Raw genomic sequence first — 26,632 nt, 5'->3', positions numbered from 1 at the left:
CGGAAGGAAGCTCCCTGCCTCCATCCCAGGCTCCTAGGGCAGTGAAGCTCAGCCGGTCCCAGCACCTGGAAGGACGCTCCCCTGCTGCCATCCCAAGCTCCTAGGGCAGAGAAGGTGAGCCACATGGGCGGCAGAAGCAACCCACCCCCATGGTAATGAGAAGACACATAAACAAGCCTCAAAAACAGACTTCCAGATCACCTAGAGCAACCCCAAAGGGAAATGAGATGGAACACTCTTGATACTCAACCACCTGGACTCTCTGAACTGGCAACAAAAGAGGATCTCGGAAAAATGAAATCAGAAATAATTACTCAGATAACAGCAAAGATTTTGCTCATGGTGCAAGACATGATTAATAAATCTAGAGAGGACACAGATTAAAAAAATAGAGGATCTGAGGAATATGATGGAATCCCAACATAGGAAACAAATGGAATCCATAAAACAGATACAAACAGATTTCCAAGAGATTAAAAACTCCATCGAAAGTCAGCACAGCAGAATGAACCAATGTGAGGATAGAATTTCACATGTAGAAGATAAGATTGCAATTAGTGAGGAGGAAAAGAAAAACTGCTTTAAAATTGTAAGGGACCATGAGAAATCAATCCAGCAGCTGCTAGACGATGCAAAGAAGAATAACATAAGACTGATTGGAGTCAATGAAGAAAGAGGAGAGAGTGCAGATGACATAAAAATCTGTTCACAGAAGTGATGGCAGAAAACTTCCCAATGAGGGGAAAAGAACTTGACATACAGATAAGTGAGGCATATAGGACTCCAGCTAACCTTAATCAAAAAAAATCTACACATAGGCATATAATAGCTAGGATTCCAGAAATCCAACAGAAGAATAAAATTCTACAAGCAGTGAGAGAAAAGAAACAAATCACATACAAAGGAAAGCCCATCAGAATCACAGCAGACTTCTCAATGCAAACCCTCAAGACAAGAAGAGCTTGGAGTGATGTATTTCAAGCCCTAAAGGAAAACAGCCTCCAACCCAGATTGATGTACCCTGCAAAACTATCTTTCAAAATTGATGGAGAAATAAGATGCTTTCATGATAAAGAGCACCTCAGGAACTTCATGAATACCAAACCAACACTCCAAAAATTTTTAGACAATACCCTAGGAAAAGACAATGAGGATCACAACCCCAGGAAACCCAGCAGAATGAATCCATTGAGCATGACAAATTAAACGCAAAGGGGGAGAATCCAACAAAAAGAAAAAGTCATGACAAGGCTTTTAAAACTTTTGACTTCATCTCCCTAATGAGTGTATAATTCAATCTTATTATTGTACCGATTAGTATTTTTCTGATTCTAGAGTTGCACCCCATTCCTTGTGCTATACTGGCTATTTATCATCTTCTTATGTCTATATTTTAATTGGGTTGTCTATTAATGAGCTCTAAGAATTCTTTATATATTCTGCTCATAGGTTATAGACATTGTAAATATGGTCTGATTTTAATGATGTCATTTAAACTTCTAAATTTTGATGGAATCTCATCAATTTTTTTCCTTTTATACATCATGGGTTTTGTATCCTAGGTAGTTCTTGCCTACCCTGAATTCATAAATATTTTCCCTTATAATTTCTTCTTAAAGTGTTATACTTTTAGGCTTTCTTATTTAGGTTCATAGATCCCTTCAAGTTGTTTTCATGTATGGAAAAAAAGGGTTGAGGTTAATTTTTTATATACGAATACCAGGTGTTCTAGTGCCATTTGCTGAAGACACTATCTCTTCCTCGGCTCTTGAATCGAGTTTATATTCTATAAAATGCTAATGTTAAATAATCTTTCAAAACTCAGTGGACCATATATGTGTGGTTCTATTTCTAGATTCTCTGTTCTATTCAAATGATCTATATGTCTTTATTACACCAACACTGCCTTGATTACTGTAGCTTTAGAAGAAGTCTTAAAATTGGGTGCTAAACGTCTTCCAACACTGTTTTTGTTTTTGGTTTTGGTTTTTCTGGGTCCTTTGTACTCCTACATAACTTTAAAATTTCAATATCCAGTTCTTCATTTATAGCAAGAATACACAGACCTGAATTTTTATATATACCTTGTGTTTTCTAATCCTGCTAAATTCAAGTACAAGTTCTAGGGGCTTCTAGAGATTTCTTAGTATTTTCTCTGTAGATGATCATTTCATCTACATATAAAGATTTTGCTTCTGCCGTGCCAATCCTATCCTAGTTGTGTCATTTTATTGCCAGACTATTTTGGTTTAGACCTATGTTTCAAAGTCTAATGGACAGATGAAGAGTAGGCATATGTGCCCTTGTTCCCCACTTCAGGGAGAAAGCATTGTATCGTCTCCATTCATAGAAGGAGTTTTTGTTGGAAGTACGGAGTACATGTCTTTGATCTGTTGAGAAGGTTCTGTTCTACTTCTAGTCTCCTGATAGCTTTTACCACGAACAGCTGTAGAATTCAGTCCAATACTCTTTCTCCAACTAGTGACAGGATCATATGGCTTTCTCCTTTCCTCTGTTAAAATGATGACTTCTGGGGGTGGATCTTTCAATGCTGAACCAACACTGCCATCCCTATAATAAAACCACTTTCTACATACTGCCAGATCTGACTTCTAAGAGTTTGTTTTTTTAAACAAATTTCTATCTATGTTCATACTTTTTTCTTCTATTATCTTTATCCAGTTTTAGGATTAGCACAATGTTGATTTCCTAAAATGAGGGGAGAAGTGTTCCTTCTTTTTTCTGCTTTGTTTGATATAATTTATCAGTTAAAATGTTTATGAGCCTGCTGGTGTCCTCTAGGTACGTTTTCAAGATAGGAATATACTTTCTTTAATAGGTCCTATTCAAATTTTATATTTCCTCCAGAGTTAGTTTCATTAATTTGTCTTCTAAGTTACTTCTTAGAAGTTGTCAAATTTATTTCAAAAAAAGATTTTTGTAATATGCTTTCTATATCCTTTTAAATTCTGTAAAATCTGTGGTAATGTCTCCTAGATCTTAATATTGTAATTTAAAAAATACATAACTGATATTGTGTAACAGGAAGAAAAGGTCTAAAAGAGCAGGGGAATTGGGAGGGGTAGGAGAAGGGAAAAAAGGGAAAGGAAAAAATATGAGAAGAGGAAAAAAATGGAAACAAGGTCTTTGCAAGTAGGGAAGGGTGGAGGGGGTGAAGGCAGGGCAAGGGAAGGGGAAATAAAATAAGAACCAAGAGACTCATGTAATGGTACAAGATCCCAATGATGAATGTAACTGTATTGTATACCTAAAATGTACCAATAAAGTTAATGAGGGGAAAAAAAAAAATCTACCAACACAAAGAAAAAAAGCCCAGCTTCCCAATGGATTCATTGCTGAATTCCACAAGAAATTTATAGAAGATCTAATACCACTACTCCTCAAACTCTTTAATGAAATTGAAACGGAAGCAACATTCTCAAATTCATTTCTGGAAGCAAGCCTGGTACCAAAATCAGAGAAGGATCCAACCAAAAAAAGAGAACTACAGGCCAATCTCCCTAATGAACAGAGACACAAAAAACCTCAATAAGATACTGGAAATGCAGCAAATCATCAAGAAGCTTATATATACCATGACCAAGTAGGATTCATCCCAGGGATGCAGGGATGATTGAACATATGCAAATCAATAAATGTAATACACAATATTAACAGCCAAGGACAAAAACCACATGATCATCTCAATAGATGCAGAAAAAGCATTTGACAAAGTCTAACACCCATTCATGACTTAAAAAAAAAAAAAAATCTATAGAAAAGTGGAATAAATGGTCTTTATCTCAATCTGATAAAAGCCATTTACGACAAACCAACAGCCATCACTCTAAATGATCAAAAACTGAAAGGTTTCACTCTAAAATCAAGAACAAGACAAGGATATCCACTATCACTATTCTTATTCAATATAGTTCTGGAGACATTGGTCAGAGCAATTACACAAGGGAAAAAAATAAAAGGAATAAGAATAGGAAAAGAAGAAGTTAAATTACCATTATTTGCTGATAACATGATATTCCACATAGAAAATCCCAAAAATCCCACCAAAGGACTTGTAGATTTAATAACCAAATTCAGTAGTGTAGCTAAGAACAAAGTCAACACTCAAAAATTCATAGCATGGGCTGGGGATTTAGCTCAGTGGTTCCAGCACCTGCCTCGCAAGCGCAAAGTCTCGAGTTTGATAGCTGGTACCAAAAAAAAAAAACTTCCATAGCATTCCTGTACACAAAAAACAAAAGTTTCCAACAGAGAAATTAGGGAAACCACACCTTTCACAATAGCATCAAACTCTAAAGGGGCTGGAGATTTAGCTCAGTGGTGCCACCACCTGCCTCGCAAGCGCAAGGTCCCGAGTTCAATCCCAGGAACCAAAAAAAAAAAAAAAATCTAAAGGAAAATAAAATTTTTTTTAAAAAATCTAAAGGAGTAGGGGCAGTGGGAGAGGTAGGGGAAAGGAAAGAAGGGGTAAAAATATGAAAAAAGAAAAAAATGAAAACAAAGTCTTTGTAAATAGGGAAGGGTGAAGGGAGGGCAGGGGAATGGGGAAAAAATAAGAACCAAGATACATCATGTAAAGGTACAAGATCCCAATGATGAATGTAACTGTATTGTATACAAAATGTACCAATAAACTTAATGAAAAAAAAAGCATCAAAAAATGTAAACTTAGGAATCTAAAGAAGGAAGTTAAAAGACCTTTACATTGAAAAGTACAGTACTTTGAAAAAGGAGATCAAAACAGGGTATCAGAAATGGAAAGATATCCCTTGCTCTTAGGTAGGAAGAATCAATATAGTGAAAATGGCCATACTTTCAAAATTGTTAGAGATTTAATGAAATCCCAATCAAAATACCAATAACATACTTGACAAAATTAGAGCAAACAATCCTAAAATTCATTTGGAGCCAGAAGAGACCTAAAATGGCAAAGGTAATTCTGGGCAACAAAGGCAAGGCTGGGAGCATCACAATCCCTGACATGAAATTATACTACAAAGTTACTGTGATTAAAAAGAGTATGGTACTGGCAAAAAAACAGACCCGAGGATCAATGGAATAGATTAGAAGATGCAGAAATAATTCCAAACATACTTAACCCACCTTATCTTTGACAAAGGAGCCAAACACCTTCACTGTAAGAAAGCCTCTTTAATAAATGGTGCTGGGAAAACTGGCTTTCCACATGCCAAAGATTAAAACTAGACCCTTATCTTTCACCATGCACTAAACTCAGGTCAAAATGGATCAAAGATATAAATATTAAAACAGAAACACTAAATCTGCTGAAGATAGAATAGGTAGAACTCTTGAAAACATTGGTATAGGCAAAGACTTTATGAACAAAACCCCAATCGCACAAGAAATATCACAAAGAATCAAGAACTAGGATCTCATCTTATTAAAAAGCTTCTGCATAGCAAGAGAAACCAGAGTGAAAAGACAACCCACAGTGTGGGAAAAAAATTTTGCCAGATGTTCCTCAGACAAAGGACTAATATCTAGAATTATATAAAGAACACAAAAAAACAGACTCCCCAAATTTAAAGACCCAACTCAAAAATGGACATCTGAAATGAATAGACATTTCTCAGACGAAGAAGTAGAAATGGGAAATAAACATAGGAAAAAATGTTTAACATCACCGGTCATTCAGGAGATACAAATTAAAACAACACTGAGAGTCTATCTCACTCTGGAAAGAATGGCTATTATCAAGAAATCAAACAAAACAGCCAGGCATTTAGCTCAGAGTTCCGCCACCTGCCTCACAAGGTCCCAAGTTTGATCCCCAGTACCAAAGGAAAAAAAAAAAGAAATCAAACAAAAACAAATCAAGAGCTGGGCGTGGTGAGCATGTCTGTAATCGTAGAACTTCGGAAGCTAAGACAGGAGGATTGCTGCATGTTCAAGGCCAGCCTGAGCTACATAGTGAATTCAAAGCCAGTCCAAACTACACAGTGAGAGCCTATCTCAAAAAAAAAAGCCTCTCAAGGTCCTGAGTTTGATCCTCGGTACAAAAAACAAAAAACAAAAAAATCAGAAAATAAATGCTGGAGGGGCTGTGGAGAAAGCTGTAAGTGGGAATGTAGACCAGTGTAAGCACTGTGGAAATATGTGTGGCGATTCCTCAAAAAACTAAAACTAGAGGTTCCTCTTCTTCTGGAATTAAAAGCATCATACCATAGTAATATATGCACATCTATGTTTATAGAGACACAGTTTGTAATAGCTAAGTCTTGGAAACAACCCAAATGCCCATTAACTGAGGAATGGATAAAGATGTGGGTTTTTTGGTTTTTTGTTTTTTGGTATGGCGGATCGAACTTGGGACCTTGTGCTTTCGAGGCAGGCAGCGGCACCACTGAGCTAAAACTCCAGCCCAAGGTGTGGTTTTTTATACAATGGAGTACTACTCTGCCATACAGAGGGATAAGTGTGAGACCTTTCTAGCTAAATGGATGCACCTTGAGACCATACTCTTAAGTGAAATAAATTGGACACACATGTTTAAGTACCACATTGTTTCTCTGGTGTGAGAAACAAAAAGTGCAAATAAGGACTAAAATATATAATCAGATATTGGGAAAAGGGAAGAAAATGTTCAAATGAGAAGAGGAACAAGTCGGGGGGGGAAGGGACAAGAAACAAAGCTTTTATAAATGAAGGGCAGAGAGGTAGAAATGGGAACGGGAAAAAAGCAGCAAGATATATCACATACAGGTACAAATTCCCTATGATGAATGTGATCATTATGTATATCTAAAATGTACCAAGGAATGTTTTGCTTCAAAAAATATCTTATTTTGAGCCAAGGTCTCACAAAGTTGTTAAACTGCCCAACCTGGGCTCAAACTTGTAATCATCCTGCCTCAGCCTCCCAGAGTGTTGGGATTACTGGAGTGCTATTACTCCCAGCTAAGAGACATACAAATTAAAGTAATTTTGGGAGAGGATGTTGGGGATTGAAGCCAGGGTCTCATGGATGCTAAGCAGGCACTCTACCACTGAGTGACATCCAACACCAAAATGATAAATGTCTAAAATTTATCAGATCACCAAAAATTAACAAGAACGATCATGTTCTGTGTTGTTGGGAAGGAAAACTGGCACTTTCGTTATGGGGTGCAAAATGGTAGCAACTAGGACAATCTGAAATGTACAAACTTTCTGGTTTCCTTGGTTTTAGTTTTGTTTTTTTTGTTGTGCACATTTTCTGACCAGAAATTCCACTTTTAGCTATCTATTCACATAAAAACTCTGCTCAGTGCAGCACTGTTTATAATTTTTTAAAGTCTGAAACTATCTAACTGCCCATTCATTTAAAAATATACATTTTTTAATTCTTATTTTTTGGTACCAGGAAAAATATATTTTTTTAAAGAAACAGCTGTATGTGGTGCTGCGTGCCTGCAATTTCAGCACTCAGGAGGCTGAGGCAGGAGGATTGCCGTGAGTTTGAGGCCAACCTGGGCTACATAGTGAATTCAAAGCCAGTCTGAACTACACTGTGTGACCCTGACTCATGAAACAAACAAACAAAAATGTTATAGTACTACAATCTAATAAAAATAGACTGAGTTATCTCTTCTGATATGGAAAAATGGCCTTGCTATACATTAGTAAGTGAAAAAGAAAACTTGTATAGTTATGGTTCCAATATTATATTATTATGTTTTTTAAAAGGAAAACAAAAAAAGATCCAAAACCATTTTGAGTAGTATTTGTAAAAACACAAAAGAAGGACTAAAAGGATATACAATGAACATTTAATAATAGTACCTACAGGAACAAGAAGGAGAAAGAAAAACAAAAGTTTTTACAATCAGGAACACAGGCAGCAAATGTATACAGGTAACTTTTTAGATTAAAAAAAAAGTTCCGACCTGCCTCTGTCAATCTCCCCACACCAACATGAAAAGCTTACCAGTTCTTGCCACTGGTAGTGCACACCTGTGATCCCAGCAGTTAGGGTTCAAGGCCAGGCTGGACGAGAGTACAGAGTTTAAGCCCAGCCTTGACCACACAGCGAGACCTCATCTTATACACAACAAAAAACAAAAACACACTACAGACTCTTACCTGTCTAATTTCTCTTCTGCGTGAGTTTTCAGGGCCTGATATCGCTGTTCCTCTTGTTTGACTCTGGCTAAGTAATCCTGAGCACATTTTTTCAAGGCTTCTTCATTCTGTTTCAAAGTGAAAATTAAAAAATAAACAGGTTGGGCCGGGGATGTAGCTCAGTGGTTCTGGTGCCTGAAACGCAAGCGCAGGGTCCTGAGTTCAATCCCGGATAGACAGGTCATTTTGTTTTTCTACTAGTAATATACTGTGTATCAGAATTCACTTTTTTTAAAATGAAAAAACTAATTCAGATATGAATAGGCACATGCAATTCTAACTGAACACGTTCTATATAATTTCTTTGCTAATATTCAATATCATACAGTGGGGTTCAGCTGTATCAAGACAACTCCTTTAGGAAAGTACTTATTCAACACTGAATGGTGATTTGACTGCTCTTCATATTTTTTTTTTTTTGGTAACGGGGATCGAACTCAGGTCCTTGTGCCTGCACAGCAGGTGGCGAAACCACTAAGCTAAATCCCCAGCCCCTCTTCATTTTTATTTCATATGAAAATAAAGAATTTCAAAGGGTGGGGCCACAGCTCAGTAGTAAAGTGCCTGCCTAGCATGTGTATGGTGTCAGGTTTGACTCTAGCACCACACACACATACACACAGAGCACACTGTATGGGCCAGTTGCCACCTGGACAACGACAGAGAGAAAAAACTGGAAAAAAGCCATCTTCGTCGGAGAAGACACAAGACCACAGGGCCCTGAGCTCCACTAAAAAGCTGTCCGCCCAGCCCTGTACACACATATGTGCCGATCCACTATGAGGAATCTCCCCCCATTAGTCAGGGGACACAGAAAAGGACACATCACCTTCTTGAATCCTTCCAGCACGCCTTTCAGGTTCTCGTATCTCCTGAAGAGGTCAGAAAGGGACCTTTCCACAGAGTTCAGGTCAGCCAGCGCCTGTTCCTTCTCCATGGTCAGCTGCTGAAAGCTCTTCTGAGAGGTCATGCTGGTCCTCTGTTCATCTTCTGGGAATCACCAGTCAAAAGCAACGGCTGCTTATTTTGATGTGTTTATTACACACAGAGCTAACAGCTACTCTGCCAGCCAAGCAATGTTCTCAGTGATGGGGACACAGCCATGAGTGTTACAGAATTCATTTCTCAAGGCCTTACATTCTGGCAGGGGGAGACACAGAGTGACAAGGGATGGGGAAAAACCAAAGCAGGGAGAGAGGGATGGGGCAGCAGAGTGGCTGGTGTGGTAGAGAGGGGCCTCCTTCTGAGGTGAGATCTGAGCAGAGACTTGAAAGGACCCAGGTGGGAGCCATGCAGCACCAGGGAAGTGAGTTCACAGTGGGGACAGTATGGCAAAGGCCCATCGGAAGGCAGAAAACTCTCTCTTCAGTATACACATGCTGGAAGATCAGACCTGCTTTGACAGAGGGAATCAATCCTTACAGTATTCACTAGCAGATGCTCTAAGTTCAGGGCAGGATGATGGAGCACGCTGGCTCTGATGAAGGGAAATCTGAACTCCCAGTGGGTAGAGACACCACATCAGAAGAAAGGACTCCACAGTGGCCCAACACACTGGGTACTGCACACACAGAGGGCTTCTCAAAGAAGCGATTACAGTTGACCCTTGCTATTTACCATCTCTATCTAACAATTTGCCTACTTGCTCAAATTTATTTGTATCTCAAAATCAATACTCATGGGCTTTCACTCATTTTTGGACATAAGACTAAAATTTTTATTCCTCTGATGAACACAATCTTACTTGAAGCTGAACCAGGTAACATTCTGCCATCTTGTTCCACACCATAAACAAGTGAACTTTCTGTGGTCTACTAGTGCCATTTTTGCATTTTAGTGTTTTTTGCCGGTGACCTTGCTGTTGGAAATCACCCCAAAGGTGGTGCTGAAGTGCTGACTCGTGTTCCTAAGCATAAGAAGCTATGCTATGCCTTAATACATGTGATAAGCAAGCTTCACTCAGATATAAGTTAAAGGGCTGTTGGCCATGAGTTCAATGCTAATAAATGAAAAATATGTATCAAATAAGGTGTCTTCAAACAGGAATACACGTAAGACAAGGTTGCACACCCTTCAGCTGATGAAAACACTCTGACCAGGGGCTTACAGGCACTAATCCTCTATGTCCCTTAGGTTTCAGTAGTCACGATTCAGTATATGCAGCAACCTTACAGCTCAGCCACCATGGAGTAAGTGGCAGACAAGCTAGTCTGTGTCATGATTGAAAGTCAACCAGGGATCTTGCCATAATCTCACCGTTTACGCTCCCTGGCCCTCTGTTCACAGGTGGAGATCTACTCCCCAGAGTGATAGTGTTGGGAAAGGAGGTAATTAGGTCACCAGGGCAGAGAGAGGATTAGTGTCCAGGTAAAACAGACCTGGATCAGAGAACATTATGTTAAGTGAAGTGAGCCAGGCACAGAAAGACAAACACTGCAAGTTCTTGGTCATATGTAAAAACTAACAAGTTGATTTCACAGAAGTAGAGAACAGGATAGTGGTCAGTGAAGTGGGAGGGAGTAGGAATAGAGGGAGGCTGGGTACTGAGTACCAAAATACAGGTAAACAGGAGGAACAAGTTCTAGTGTTCTACAGCATAGTAGGGCGACTACTGTTTATCACAATTTACTATGTATTTTATAAAGTGCTAGAACACGGGTATTCAAAGGTTCCCAATACAAAAAAATGATAAATGTTTGAGATGAAAATATTAAATTACCCTAGTTTAATCATTACACATTGTATTCATGTTTGGAATTCTAATACTGTAATCCATAAATATATACAACGACTATGTGTCAGAGATAGGGAAAGAGGGAGGGGAGGAGGGAGAGATACATACACCCCAGGGACCCCAGGGGAAGAGAGACAGATGCAGGTCCAGAGAACTAGGCAGCCTTCCAGCCACCATGTGAGAATGAAGTGAGAAGGGACTAAGACAGTGGTGGCGGACCTATCGGGAATGCAAAGCATCTTTGTCAGCACTGGAGCATCAGATAACAGGTGTTTTTTGGTTTTTTGGGGGTACCCGGGATCGAACTTGGGACCTTGCACTTGCAAGGCAGGCAGTGGCACCACTGAGCTAAATCACTGGCCCTAACAGGTGTTTTTTTAAACTAAAAAGGTTTAATTGCAGTGTTAGCCCTTTGTGATAAATAAGTGAGTTTTGGGTTGGTTTGGGCACTTGGTTTCTAAAAGGTTCTCCATCACTGCACTGAGAGGAAGAGGCCTTTGCCAGACACTGAATCTGCCAGAGCCTTGACAACTGTGAGAAAGAAATGTCTCCTGTTTATAATCCACTCAGACTATGGCAGTCAGAACAAGCCAGGACAGATCCTATGGCTCATATCCTAGGAAGAAGCTTTCTCCTTACCAATCATTTGGGCAATGGTCTTTTCATATTCAGCCACAATTTTCCTAAATAAGAAAAAAAATGTATTATCAGAACAAAATTTGCAAACAATGAAAGTTAGAGAAATGTTGCCCCAACAATTAAACTCATTAACACACACTTTAAAAATTTACATAACCTGTTCACCTGCACCCCCATCCCCTTTTTGTTTAGGTTTCTTAAAAAGGCTTGTGGGCCGGGGATTTAGCTCAGTGCTGCTGCCACCTGCCTTACAAACAACAAGGTCCTGAGTCCAATCCCCAGTACAAAAAAAACCCAAAACCAAAAACAAACAAGGTTTGTACTCGCAGCCCCACAGAACAGGGGGGACACAACAGAATGTTGTTTATAATTTTTGGTACTGGTGAATGAACCTAGGGCCCTGTGCATGTTAAGCATATGCTCTACCACTGAGCCACATCCCCAGCCCAAAAATGTTTCCTTAATATTTTGTTTAATAAGTCTTTTATTCTATTTGTAAAAACAAAGGCCTTTACTTTCTCTGTGTATCTATTTGAATACTTCAAGACAACAGACTAATTCCACCCAGACAAATAAATCTTTTCGGCCAGGGATGGTAGTACATAGCTATAATCCTAGCACTCTGGGAGGCTGAGGTAGGAGGACTGCAAGTTCAAACTTACCCTATAACATGGTGTGCCTTAATACACGTGATAAAGAAGCTTCATTTAGATGAGTTAAAGGGCCACTGGCCATGAGTTCAATGCTAGTAACTGAACAGTATTTATTAGCCTATAAATATTTATTTCTTCAGTTAACTCTTCAGAGCACTTCCTACAAGAGCCAATTTGACTTCAGGCTTTCCTTGCTCCAATTCACCTTTCTAGGTACCCTGTCCCCTCTGATGCAGTTGAAAGTTTTATATCCTAATTACAAAAGTACCTCACTTATTCAAAGACTTTAAGGATCACCCTCTCAGATGAACCTTTCATCTAGTGAAGTACCACAGTGTCCTTTCGACCCTGTGCAGTGCCAGGACTCTTCCCTGGGGTCCCTCACTGGTGGTGTCCTCTACATCCAAGCTCCTACTGATGGTGGCTGTGAGCTCTCTCTCTGAAGCCACGGCTGTCCCTTACTCTGCACCCAGCCCACCACAGGGCCTTACATCTAGCACTGCTCAAAAAAACAAGTAATACAGTAGCCACAAATTAGAGTGGTCATAAATAAAATGTTCTTAATCACTCAAGTGCCGAATGTATGCTGTACGAATTATTTATACATTTTTTTCTTTTCCTCTTTGATGCTATTTTTAGATACTGAACAGCTCATAACTAGACAGTGACCAGGAAAAATAAAAATATTTCAGTTTAAAGTAAATCAGTTTTGTTTCCTCTTAACATGCTTGTTATAATCTATTTGGTGATTATGTAACATAAAGTATCACATATAATTAACTTTTTGAAAGTATTATGCATTTCAATGTTTCTATCCTAAAACAAGTCAATAAATCTTATCACTCTGTATTCCAAACAGACATTTCTATAAAGTTCTGTCAATTCTTTAAAAAAATGCCTGTAATCCCAGATCTTAGAAAACTTAGGCATGCAGATTGCAAATTTGAGCCCAGCCTGGACAACTACTGTTGGGCATGAAGGCACACACCTATAATCCCAACACTCTGGGAGGCTGAGGCAGAAGGACTGCAAGTGTGAGCCCAGCCTGGGCAACATAGTGAGATCCTGTCTCAAAATTTATAAAGGTGCTGAGGTATAGTTCAGTGCAAAGGTCCAGGGTTCAATTCCTACTGCCACAAAGCAAAACAAACATAAATAAAATTTTAAAAAGTAAAAAAGCAGGGGCAGGGATTTAGCTCAGTGGTTCTGCCACCCGCTTCACAAGTGCAAGGTCCTGAGTTTGATCCCAGGTACCAAAAAAAAAAGTAAAAGGGCTGGAGAAGTAGCTCAGTGGTAGAGAGCCCTTAGGGATCGATCTCCAGTTCCACCAAAAAAAGACAAGAACTATGAAGTTCTGCTTATATATGTAATACTCTGAACAACCCAAGACAACCTGCGCTACTGGAGTAGAGGGCTATCACTCACAGCTCAGTCCCACTGTGAATGCCTAGAGCAAGCCCTCGGGCTCTCAGGAGTGGCCCTGGGACAAGTAAACACCTCTGCACAAAGGCCTCTGACCTCCCCCCAGCTTCCAGGCTAACCTCATCTCCAAGACTTCTTGCCGAGTCTCTTCATATTTTTTCTTCCATTCATTTGCTTCAATTTCTTTACTGATTATCTAAATCAAAATAAAGCTTGGTCTTAACTCAGTCTATTATAATCTTTGAATTCAACATTGAAGACTGAAAACACAAAATCAAGTACAACCTACGACAACAGGAATATAAAACCTCAGCATTTCTTTAACCTTCCTAAACTTTTGGAAAAGGGCACATACAACCACATGGAGGGCTAAAACATAGCCACCAGGGTAAGGAGGAACAACCTCTGAATTCTAACGTGGCCCAGAGACTGGCTCTCAATTCTGTAGGCCTAAAACCTGACCAGGCAGGACACTAAGGCAGAGCCATCTGTCTGGCAAATTCACCTTCACCAAAGCCACATAATTGCAGCAGTACCAGATTATCAATTTTCTTTGGGATGAGAAATCAAAGTGCCACAAATCAGAATGTTAGAAACTGACACAAGACATCTCTGACTGCTTAATAAGGATGGAGTTGGAAGGTGGGGCACAAAAGGATAATCCCCCAGGTTGGGTACATCCCTCTCTAGCAGCCAGCACAGTGGGCAGGATCTTCCTAGTCAGACCAGAACCCATATCCATATTTGGGATGTGCTTGCTAACTGGAAAGACACACATTAAATCCATCCCTTAACTCCACTTCCCTGGTCAGGGCCGGGAGGCAATTCACAGCTGTCCTTTCACAGCTCTTCCCGGGCTGTGTTTCCCTCTTCTAATTGGTAAGCTCCTTATTTTGTTATCTTTAATAAGGATTTCAAGAACAGAAGCCACCTGTGTGCTTCTGGTGACAAGGGACATCTTTGCTTTGATCTGTAAAGTGGTCAAGTCATAGTCTAACTTTCAGGAGGAAGATGAAATCCCTTTTCTCATTTATAAGATTCTGACAGGTCTCACCACTGTGCCCAACCTGACAACAGCACTGACATCCTGCATTACCAGCTTAAAGCTCTTTTATAAAATGGTGAAAGACCTACAACTGTGGTGCTTAACTACTTTCATCATATATAAAACCAAGCTTGCAGGGCTGGGGATTTAGCTTAGTGGTTTCGCAGCCTGCTGCGCAAGTGCAAGGACCTGAGTTTGATCCCTGGTACAAAAACAAAACAAAACAAAACCAAGCTTGCTACATCAAGAGAATTATCTTTTTAAAAAGGAGGAAGTTTTAAGAAACACAAGTCATACACATAAGATACAGCACAGACATGTGTCAGAAGAGGGTGGTAACTGATCGGCAGAGTGTTAACAGTGTCTTCCATATTTTCAGATCACCCGGGAAAAGCAGGCCAGTAATCTAAGTAGAATAGGAGCTATTGAGTAAACACAATATAGGAACAGGGAGACAAACTGTTTAAAGAATGGATGGAATTAGGAACTAATTTTATACTGTGACAAGACTAGAATTTGACACATTCTTTGGCATGAGCTTACACAGACCAGAGCAGAGTTGGCTAACTTAGATATTTAAAGCTTCAAGACTAAAAAGGGAAAGAAGTATACAAAATTTCTAAGAATGTCTCAGAACATCCACTTTTTTCCTGGAAACCAGCATATCAGACTCCAGCACTAACGCTGGGTTTTACAGTGAGCCCTTTAGTGAGTACACAAACTACAGGGAAAGAATCTCAAGCCAACAGAGATGGAATCTATTGGCAGGCACATGGGCTTTACAAAGAAACAGAGTGACAAGCAGACAGAACCAGAAGGCCTTTACCTCTTCTCTTATCAAGGTGAGCACAGCAGTCTTATCTGATTCACTCATGCAGATTCCATCCAGGGGGCTCTCACTGTCGCAGACCACAGACACAGGGGCCTTCTCTGAGGACACATGTAGTCCCTGTGTGGGGAAATCACATTGAATACACTTAGTCCTCAGCTACCTAACCTCCATATCCTTCAATAATTTCCTTATTATTAAACTGATCACACTCTTTTAAAACATGCTTTGTAGAAACAAAACAAAACAAGAAGGAAGCATTAAAAAACAATCTAGTTACAGGACCACAAAAGAAAAATTGTTCTAATGATTATTAGGCTAGTCTTGAGTTTGCTGAACAGATAAGCTGGACAAGTTTTCTTTTTATCCAAAAGGAAGAAATGGTAATTATCAAGTGGTTAGTCACAAAAGACTCACAAGTGTTAAAGAGACACATTTAATGGCTCATTTTTTCTGAGGGTTCCTGGGAGTGATATGCTCCACACAAACAATTTTTCTACAATAGTGACAGCTGTCCCTTCTACCTATGGATATCTGTATATGTCTTTATTTAGCCCTATGGGTGGAAATGTTTCTAAGATGAATTACTAATCTCCAGGGTGAAGGCGTCCCCTTGGATGACCGGAACAACATGAACACCACTTGCTCTGCAGTGGAGGCCTGCTATAACCCAGCAATGCTGCTGGGAGCACCCCATGACTTGCCCGTATACAGTGGTCACATGTAAGTCAAGTCCTGTGCCTGGTTTGTTTTGTTCTCTATTACATTTTCAGCTCACTTCTGGTAGTATTTATCTTCTGAGGCACCAATTTGATTCTATGATAAACTTACCTCCAGAGAACCATAGTAGGTTAGTATTTTGTTTTTCACAAGGACATGGACTATCTTCCTTCTCAAAAGGCGTTTGTCTTAGTCACTTTTCTCATTGCTAAGACAAAATACCTGACACCCACAAGTTAAGGAGGAAAGGTTTATCTGGCTCATAGTTTGTAGAGGTGTCAGTCCATAGTTGGCTGGCTCCAAAGCAGGGTGGCATAGCAGTGGAGAAACAGTTCATAGCAGGACAGGCAGAGGGCAGCAAAGCAGTGAATGCTGATAGCAGCCCTCTTTCGGTCCCTTATATTCTATCCAGATACACAAGGTAGCTTAGGGTAGCACTCACAGCCAGGGTGGGCCTTCCCATTATCACACCCAGAACTATGCAAACAAATCAGTGGACTAATTTAGAATCACACATCCAAGCCCCACCTATGATCAAATCGAAAGCCAGCCAAAGTGACTTGGGGATAATTTTAATAAACTTAAGTGTGATTACAACTTAATCACAAATACTTATTAAACGTGACTACAATTATAATTACTTATTAATTTATAATCAATCCATTCTTCAGTGTCTTTTTTTCTTTGTTTTGGTTTGCAGGCCTCATGTATCTTGTTTTAACCATGATGAAACAGAAAGTCCAACATATACTTAGACCAGTGGCTTTTAAACTTTTCTGGGTCATTATAACTTCACCCTCTCTTTCTAAATGTTCAAAAACAGATGAATAATTTAGCAGACAGCTCCACAGACCTCAGCCATGGACCCAAGAAAGAAACTTATCTTAAGCCACAGAAAAGGGAAATACAAAAGCCACAATCTAGCAGGGCCCTCCAAAGTTCCCCCAGAACCTTTCTATACTGGGATAGATCTATTGCTAGAATGAGGGGAACTTGTGGTGGCAGCCTTCACCATGGCTCTACAGCCCCCCACCCCCTAATACGAACTCTCTCGTATAGCTCCTCCCTTTGGGTGAGGCTGGACTTCACAGTGACTCACTAGGATATGCCAACAGTCCTACATGTCACTTCTGAGATTAGCTTACAGAAAGGCTGTGGCTTCCATGTTTGGAGAGGTTCTAGGGAAAGGCCCATAAGAAGAAACTACGGTCTATGCCAACAACCATGTGAACGAACTTGAAACCACCCCAAGTCACACCCAGAGAAGATCACTGCCCTGAATGATAACTGTAGTCACAAGAGACCAGAGTCAGAGCATCCAGCAAAGCCACTTTAGAATTCCTAACCTACAGAAACAAGGAGACAGTAATGTTTGCTGTTTTAAGACACTAAATTTTGGATCAATTTGTTAGGGACCCAGATACACCCCTGGATATGGGGATCATCTCATTAACTACCTGTGCTTTGTTTTTTGGAGACAGGGTCTTGCTATGCAGTTTAGGCTGGCCTAAAACTCACAGCAATCCCCCTGCCTCAGCCTCCCTAGTGCTGCGATTACAGGCATGCACCACCATACCAGGCACTGTGCCTTATTTTTAATTAAAAAAAAGCTTCTCACAATCTTGCTTCTGCTATAACTTGTCTAAAGGGAGAAATGAACTTGGTCAACCTGTTTGCCTTTGTGATTTTAAGCTAATACATTTCACAATCAGTCTTGAGTTCTTATCATTTTAAGTCAGAGTCTCCAAATCCAGCCGGCTCGAGGAAACTGCCTGTGTCTCTCATGGCCATCATGTTATTGAGAATTTGGGGAAAAGTCCAAGTCTCCTTAGCAAGGAAAATACTACCATCCACGCTAAAGTTCACATTCATTTGTGGAGGGGATATATGAGTCTACTTGGCCTAATCATGCAACCACCTAATACTAACAGACTGATGTCCTCAACAGGCAGCATTCAGAGGCTACCAGTGGGAGATCAGACTAGAGATGGTGGCCAGGTGAGAGGCTCTGATGTCTCCAGCTGTTTCCTGGTCATTCCTCATGGCACCATCCACATGCCACCAGCCTTGCCGCTCAAAATCCAACAGATGAGTTTATCAGGGCAGGAATTTATACTGTGATCTTTTTAGCCACGTTCCTAGGATTTAACCTATTACATTCCTTAGTCCTTTATGTTGCTTTTCAGGCAGTGCAAAAAGTTTATGAAATCTACTGTCACAAAGAACTAGCTAGACAATCTCTTTTAGGGCTGGGTTAGACTCTAGTATGTGCTTAACAGCCTGAATCAGTCAACTGTACCCTTCTAAGGGTCTGGTTTCATATTGCCTAGCCCTTCTGCCCTGCTCCTGCAAGGCACTCACACAACAGCACCCTAGCTGCAAATTTACAGGGAGATGGAGTCTCTGGGTGACACCCTTGCAAGACAGAACTAGCATCACTGAGCTGTGCTGTGCTGTGGTGCCTGTCCTCATCCAACCATCTGTCCTTGAGTTCCCGGAGTGATACTAGCCACTGCCACTTCCAACTAGACAAACTGAGAAAAACCGTATGAGCGCAACTTTTAAGAAGACTAAGGTGTTAAATATTTCAAAATTTTATTCATAAAATTTTTTGTACTTTCATAGGTAATTTTAAAATTATTCAACTATTTTAATAATTTACAAGTAAGGTTTTGCTTTATGTTTCTGAATAATAATTTAGTATACGGAAGAAAGCTATTGGTCTGGTTATATTAATTTTATTTTACATTAGGGCTCTCTCCCTTCTAATAGTTTTTCAAACAATCTCTTCTGATTTACTGATAAAATTTATATCAAGCACAATACAATGGAAATTTAACTTCTGACTTTCAAGTGCACATCAATTGTTCTTGCTTCAAATATGTATGTATATTTGTAGTTATGTACAGGTGCATATATACTAATACATCTAGATCTATCTGTGTTCATATGTAGATATTCATCCATATTCTTAATATATTTCCACTGATGCATTTTTACATGTTTATTATTGGTTATTCCACATTGATCTATGCTTCTAAAAAGAAATTCTGTTTCTACTATGAACCACTAACTTTACCATCATATAGAATACATACACATTTGTGTGTGTGTATCTTTGTGTATTGAGTTTAAGACTTCTTTTTTGTTTTGTTTTTGGTACCGGGGATCGAATTCAGGTCCTTGTGCTTGCAAAGCAGGTGCCGGAACCACTGAGCTAAATCCCCGGCCCAAGCCTTCTTAAAAAAATAAAATGAAAAATGCTGCAGACCAACAGCTGCAAGGCAAGATAAGACTTAATCCTCTTCACTCACTGTGCTCTGGTCTTAGGTATTTTGTCTCAGACATTAACTGTCACTGGACATAAGACTGCAATAGAAATATACTCTAAAGTAACACAGACAAGGGGTTTAAAGGTAAATGGTAGATGAGATATTTTGGGGGTCTTTTTCTGTGGTATTGGGAATTGAACTGAGGGCCAGCCTCATGCATGCTACACAAATGCTCTAACCCTGAGCCGCATCTTCAACCCGCCTCCCTTTATTTTTCATACGGAGACACATATTTGCTAAACTGCCCAAGTTGACCTCGAATCTGGGTATCCAGATTCCCTTCCCTCTTTCCTTCTGCAGATCTTTATTCAACATTTTGAAGACTGAAATTTCTTTCCTTTTGAGAGTGGGTGCTAGAGATTAAAGCGAGGGTCTCAAGCATGCTAGGCAAGTGTTCTACCAGAGATATATCCCTAGCCCTTAGACTGAAATTCTTTACACAATATTTCTTCAATATTCTAAAGAAGTAGGCTTATGTAAGGAGTGTAACGGGATTACTTTTTTGGGGGGGATTACTTTTTAAGGGGTGAGAGCATGTACATTCCTCACCAGCTAGCTCTAGGGGCAAGTATTCTCTACTGCCTTCTTTCATTCTTTCCCACCTATTTCCTATCGACATGTTTGTTACCTTACACCAGTCTAACATGTTACAGTTTGATCTTTCATGTTTTCATTTCATTTTATCCTCACCACTCTGATGAGGCAGACAGGTGCTGCTTATTTTATGATAAGCTGGGAGTCAGGAAGTTTAAACAGTTTCAAGAATTGGGTAAACCATCTGAGTCTGCAGCCATACAGAGACCAAAGCTCTGTCCACTCAAAATCCCTTCTTCAATCATCTTTTGCTATTTTTACACACTGAAAAGACTAGGAAATGTTCCTCTTGTACTTGAGAAACTTTAAAAGGAATTGGTCTCAGGGCTGGAGATGTAGCTTAGCAGTTTAGTACACACCTACCATCCACAAGACCCTCAGTTCAAGCCCACAAATAAACACACAAAAAACACCCAACCAAACAAAAAAAAACCAAAGCAAAAGGATCCAGGTTTCCAAGTTGCACAGTCAAGTTGTTTTGGTAGGTGGTAGCAGAGCACAGAGTTTCATGCTCTCACAAGTAAAGATAAGAGGTACTGCTTTTTTTCAGATAAGGATATTGAGGCTCAACCTCTGAAAGTAGCTACAGTGGGATTACATGACCTGACTCCCAAGAAAGCTGAGGATCACATGTTTCTCAGCAAAAGTTATTCTGTCTGGAAACAAATGTCACTAACGTGTGAGACCCCTCTGAGAGGACAATGATTTCCATGTGTGTTATGTGTATGTTCTTCCTTTTCACTTCCTACCCTGCTTCTAAGGTCCTGTGCACCTAAGAGGTCAGGCATCTCATTCTGTATTCTCTAGGGAAATACTGTGGGTCATGGGCCAACCGTGAATAAGGAAAACAATTTAGTGGCACAGATACTCTACACTAAGGGAAAAAAAAAGGAAAGAAAATAGAATAGGAAGTATCACAGTGAATCCCATGAAGAAAGGCTGATAATCATGCAACTGGTTTTTTTTTTTTGGTACCGGGGATCGAACTCGGGTCCTTGCGCTTGTGCAGCAGGCAGCGAAACCACTGAGCTAAATCCCCGGCCCTGCAACTGGTTGTTTTTACAAATGCGTATGTTGTGACATGGCATGCATGTAATAATGGTCAACACTTGAAGTCTGTTTTTTTTGTTTTGTTTTGTTTTGTTTTTGGTACTGGGGATCAAACTCGGGTCTTTGCGCTTGTGCAGCAGGCGGCAAAGCCACTGAGCTAAATCCCTGGCCCCTTGAAGTCTGTTTTTAAAGTGGGTGGAGGTAAAGTGCTTCAATCACAATTTCATCACCTGTTATAGCTTATATCTAGATGTCTTCCCAAAGCTTCATGCAGTCATAGGTGGGCTTTTTGGAGGTGGCTGGGGGCTTTTCGGAGGTGTGAATATGGATTAAGGGTGTGACGCTGGAATTACAGGTGTGTCACTAAATTAGTCCACTGATTGATTAATCATAGTTCTGGATGTGGGTGACACCACCCAAAAGGCTTACAGTCTGGATGGGATAAAAGGAAAAGGGAGGCTTGCTGCTGCTATTGATCCTTTCTGCTGCCTTCTGCCTACCTTGCCATGGACTGTTTCTCCTCTGTGAAGTCCCTCTGCCATGCTGCCTTCCTTGGGAGCCAGATGACTCTGGACTGAAACCTCTACAAACTGAGCTAAAATAAACTTTTCCGCTTTAATTTGTGGGTGTCAGGTATTTTGTCTCAGCAACAAGAAAGTAACTACGACACTACCTCACATCCACCAACTGACACCCATGTGTTCAAGGCCTGCAGGATATTAAACACAACTTAAAGCTTTCCTGGGCTCAAGATATATGCTTACAATTGCCTACTACACAAGTGGGCTGAGAAACTGGTCCCACTGGTCCCTCAAAGCCACATGTCTAAAAATGAACTCCACAATTCTGCCTTTCCTTCTGTATTCAACATTTTTATGGTGGTGGGTGCTGGAGTGTAGCTGCCAATAAGATAGTCATGGTCCCTACCTTCACCATTTTTACAGTCTCATAGGGAATGACTAAAAGTGATAGGCTCATGGAGCTGAGAGGAAATCCTGTATGGGTAGGTAAGTGTCAGATGTGCAAGGGAGAAGAGATTGCCCTGTTGCAGAAAGCCATGGTGGCCACAAAGAGTCTACACTTGTCCTTGAGACAAGGGAAGGCGATGAAGAGATTTAAGCAGAAGTAACAAGTTCAGTTTTGTGTTTGAAAAACATTACTCTGACTTATGCCACAGGGACAGCTTGGAAACAGGAAGACTAGCTTAAAAACTGTCACCACCTTTAAAATGACAAGTAGGGCCATGGACTCCAGAAGAGTAGATGAATGTGCAATTAGTTCTAGAAGTACAAGCCTTGAACTTGCCTGTGGGAATAAGGAATAAAAATATAAAAGATGACCCCAGGTTCGTGGCTTAGAAAGCTAGCTAATGGGATGGTGGGATAGCTGTTACAATGAGGCCCCTGGGAATCATGACCACCCAGATGTTCAGGCAGAAACTGAGTTTCACACCCCACCCTACTCCCATCTACTAGGTATATCACTGAAGTCACAAGTCAGTTATGGCACTGCCTGTTTAATCTCTTCAGCCTCCATCCCATCCTCTGAACCATAATCAATCACAATGCTCCCTAAAATCCTACAATAGGTTACCTACCAATTCTACCATGAACCCCATAACTCCTGGTAGTGTATCTCTGGGCCCTGATGACCTGGCCCTTGCCTTCCATGTGCACAGTATCCTCCAATCGCATTAGATTATTAAAAATTATAATCCTTTCTCAAATCTATACTTTTTCTCACTCCCTGTTTTTGTATGGCCACCTGTCCTGCCTGGAATACCCCATTCTCCTTTTAGGACTTGCTCAAATGAACAAACTTTAACCATCTTTATTACAAACTTAATCACGTGATTAAAGTCAATGCTACCAAAAAAGGGGACACACTGACATTCATGTTGTCACTTCAGTTATGTCTGTATTTCAAATAAATAAGCTGAATTTAATAACACATAAACATCAGAGGAGCACAAATTGAAAAACATTCTACAAAATAATTAGCTAGTATTCTTCAAAAATGTCAAGGTCATTAAAGACAAAGAAAGATTGAGGAACCACTGCAGATTAGAGACCAAAGGTATTATGATTACATAATGGGGATTCTATGGAGCTGCACCACAAAAAGGACATCTGTGGAACAAATGTGAATGAAGTTTATATATTAGATAAAAAGCACTGTATGACCGTTGAATGTATTAGTGATTTTGTTGACGCCACTGTGATTGTGTAAAATGTTAGTATTTGAGTCATATGGGCAAAACATACACAGAGATTAATTCTTTGTGCCATTTTACAAGTCTAACACTAGTTGAAAATTAAGACTTTATTTTTAATTAGCTCAGATTCAGCCTGATATTTGTGCAATTGTGCACAATTATCCCTACACCTGCCATGCAACCAGCCAACCTTGGCTCCCACGGCCCTGGAACACATTCTATTACAACATTCACCACAGGGTCCTGTTGGTTTACATTTTGTAGCAAATGCCAGTACTGCTTAACAGAAACATACTGGAAAGCATCTGTAAGTTTTAATTTTCTAGCAGCCACAATAACAGTAAAAAGAAATGGGTAAAACTAACTTTAATAATATAGTTAGCCCAACATAATAAAAATACTACTCACATAGTCAGTAATAAAAAGATATTGAGACATTTAATATTCCCTTCCCCTTTTTTTGGTACCGGGGATCAAACTTGGGACCTTGCACTTGCGAGGGCAGGTGGCGGAACCATTGAGCTAAATCCCTGGCCCCTAATGTTCCCTTCTTGAGGTGATATGAAGTCTTCAAATACTGGCTGTATCCCACACATACTGACCATCTCAATTCAGACTAACTAGCTACAGCTCAAATGCTCAACAGCCTAATGTGGCCATGTGGCTATTATACAAAACATTATGTATAAACTATGGGTTCCTTAAGTGGAGAAACTGCGTACATATATATATCACCTAACACTGAGTAAAAAGTTCCGTGGGCTTCCCAACAATTCCCGAAAAGGCCCTGAGCTCCTCACCAGCCCCCAAGGGTAGGAACTTACGAGTACAGCAGATTCCTCTTTGTCCATCTTCTGGCACGTCTCGTTCTCTATGCCTAAAACACAAAATCGTTTTTATAGCTATCCCGAAAAAGCAGTTCCTTTCCCTCCTAGTAAAAGACTCTTGGATGCCCCAGTGCAGGCCTGAGAAGACTATGAGTACACTAGAAGCATTTCAGGACTTTAAAGAGAACTTTGGCATTTGTTGGATTCTGTCTGTTTGTTGTCAGAGCCCAATCACCTTCAGAAAAAAGAGGAGTGCATAGTCAGCCATCAACACTGTCAATCTTCAAGCAGAAAAAGCAGTAGGAGGGACCGGGGATTTAGCTCAGTGGTTTCGCCGCCTGCTGCACGAGCTCAAGGACCCAAGTTCAATCCCCGGTACCAAAAAAAAAAAAAGAGCAGCAGGGCTGCCCTTATGTTCACTGAAAGTTTAGTGAGTTGTACTAAACATGGAATTGTTTCAGAAAGAGGAAACTATAACATTGAATGCTATTTTATTACTAAGTCTGAGTGAATCTAAATTCTAGCCCCAAAGGACACCCTCAACCTAGGTAATGCAGTAGATAAAATAATAAGCTTTAAATTTCAAGCTAGCAAAACTACTACCCTTTCTATACCTTTCTAGTTGGTTTCCTTGTGTCAGGTTTACTTTTCACTCTGACTCTAGAGAAAAATCAAAACTAGAATATGTCCTCATCATAGAAAATTTAGATATAGAAAAGCACACAGAATGTAAAACTACACTCTTCCATGTAACAATAAGTATCATTTTAGTCAATCATTAATTATTTAAAACACAAAGTGACCATCACTCCCATGCTCAAAACCCTTCAAAGCCTTCCCTGATCTATCTGATCAACCCCAAATTCCTTGCTACAGTCCTGTTTCCCACATGCCCTATACTCACAGAAAGCTAACAGGCATTTTACCAACAGGGTCCCTCCCATAGCTCCATTTCCCGAACATCTCTGTATAGATCCATACAGGTCCACCACCACAGTGACTCTCCAGTCAATAGTCCTTGATTTTTTCCAGTAGCCACCCGCCCTTCTACCCCCAATGGCCAAGGTCTCTGCTTGCTTCTTTGATAAAGCTCATCAGTTACAATGTAACAGCTTGTGTAAATCTGTTCTGCTTTTCCAAAGTCAACCAGCCAGCTTACTGAGAATAGCACAATATATAATAGTGCCCTAGTTCTCTCTCTATAAATCCTTGTTCAAGGAATTTTCTCCAGTGAGGAAGGGTACAACTCAATAAATATTTACCATGTACTTGTATCAAACAAAATTCAAAGATGCAACTCTCACAGTCCCTAATTTTGAGACATTTATAACATTTCCCCTTCTACAATGAATGCACTGTGCTAGGTACTATGGAATGTGAAGGCCAAGAAGAAATGCTGTGGGAGCACAGGGTTTAGTTGAACCCAAGAAACATTCAAGACAGACCTGGAAGGATGGGTAGAACTTTTGTAGAAGACGGCAAAAAAAAAAAAAAAAGATATTTCAGATACATAGATTTAAAAAAGGAGGCCTAAGAGTACAGTATTCAGGATTAAGCCAGGTATAGTGGCACAGAACTGTCATCCTAGTACTCCAGAGGCTAAGGCAAGAGGATCACAAGTTCCGGCCAGCCAGGGCTACCTACCAGTTTCAACCCCAGCATAAGCTACATAGTGAGACCATGTCTGGGGGTGGGGGGTGGGGTGGCAAAAGGGATACCAATCAGAATGGTGACAGGGCCTTTGGGAAAGAAATCAAGAACTTTACTGGAGTAAAGTGTTAATCTATATACAGCATTCAGAACAATAGTTGTATATTGTAAGACGCTACACGTTTAGTTATTAAACAATAATTACAAAAAACCTAAAGGCATGACATATTTATAGGCCACTATACTTTACAATTTGCCCATATTAACATGAAACTATTGAGAAATTCAAGCACTATATCATATATCAGTGTCTCCTGGACAGCCTGCTACACTTATACATGTGTCTGTAGTATTTCAATAAAGTTTTGGGGGGTCTCTTTTCTAGGTAAAGCAGCAAAGCACAGATCAGCATCTGAAACCTATCCCCCAAGGGACCGTGTTCTCTAATCTCTCTAGAGGTTGCACCTCCTGCTTCAGGGTTTCAAGCATTTCTATGCTTATGAGACGAAGAAGATGAAGATATGCTTCCGTACCTGCTTCTGAGGATGAGAACGCATGATTTATGGTAGACACGGGAACATTGGAACATTCAAAGTACTCCAGGTCTTCCTCTGGCTCACCTTTCACCATGGCCCCAGCTGATTTCTGAATGCATGACGTGGATGCCAATTTCTCCTCGTCTGTAGCATGGCCATCCCTATTAGAAAGGTCTGAAATCTGGGAGATCACTGCTCCTTCATCCTGGAAATTCGACACAGAAATCATTACCCATTGGGGGAC

General features: G+C 40.2%; 1 protein-coding gene across 12 annotated transcripts in view; it reads right to left on the bottom strand.

The window, feature by feature from the left end:
* Positions 1-26,632, bottom strand: part of Tacc1 (transforming acidic coiled-coil containing protein 1) — a 117,387-nt gene that overhangs the window by 14,124 nt on the left and 76,631 nt on the right. For 7 of the 12 annotated variants that reach the window (XM_021236792.2, XM_087217332.1, XM_087217336.1 and 4 more), the window contains 7 exons: positions 26,386-26,593; positions 24,200-24,252; positions 15,462-15,584; positions 13,710-13,786; positions 11,516-11,559; positions 8,972-9,132; positions 8,104-8,210 (listed from right to left, as the gene is read on the bottom strand). In XM_021236792.2, the coding sequence (XP_021092451.2) occupies positions 8,104-8,210; positions 8,972-9,132; positions 11,516-11,559; positions 13,710-13,786; positions 15,462-15,584; positions 24,200-24,252; positions 26,386-26,593 (773 nt within the window). The remainder of the gene's footprint in view (positions 1-8,103; positions 8,211-8,971; positions 9,133-11,515; positions 11,560-13,709; positions 13,787-15,461; positions 15,585-24,199; positions 24,253-26,385; positions 26,594-26,632) is intronic. The other 5 variants (XM_087217333.1, XM_087217334.1, XM_087217337.1 and 2 more) reach the window with 1 other exon arrangement.

Source organism: Heterocephalus glaber, unplaced genomic scaffold (assembly GCF_053883595.1).
Source record: "Heterocephalus glaber isolate CG9 unplaced genomic scaffold, H.glaber_assembly_v1.0 deba00001461, whole genome shotgun sequence".
NCBI classification, from domain to species: domain Eukaryota; kingdom Metazoa; phylum Chordata; class Mammalia; order Rodentia; family Bathyergidae; genus Heterocephalus; species Heterocephalus glaber.
Note: the sequence above shows the minus strand (reverse complement) of the source record. Positions and strands in the feature narration are given on the sequence as shown.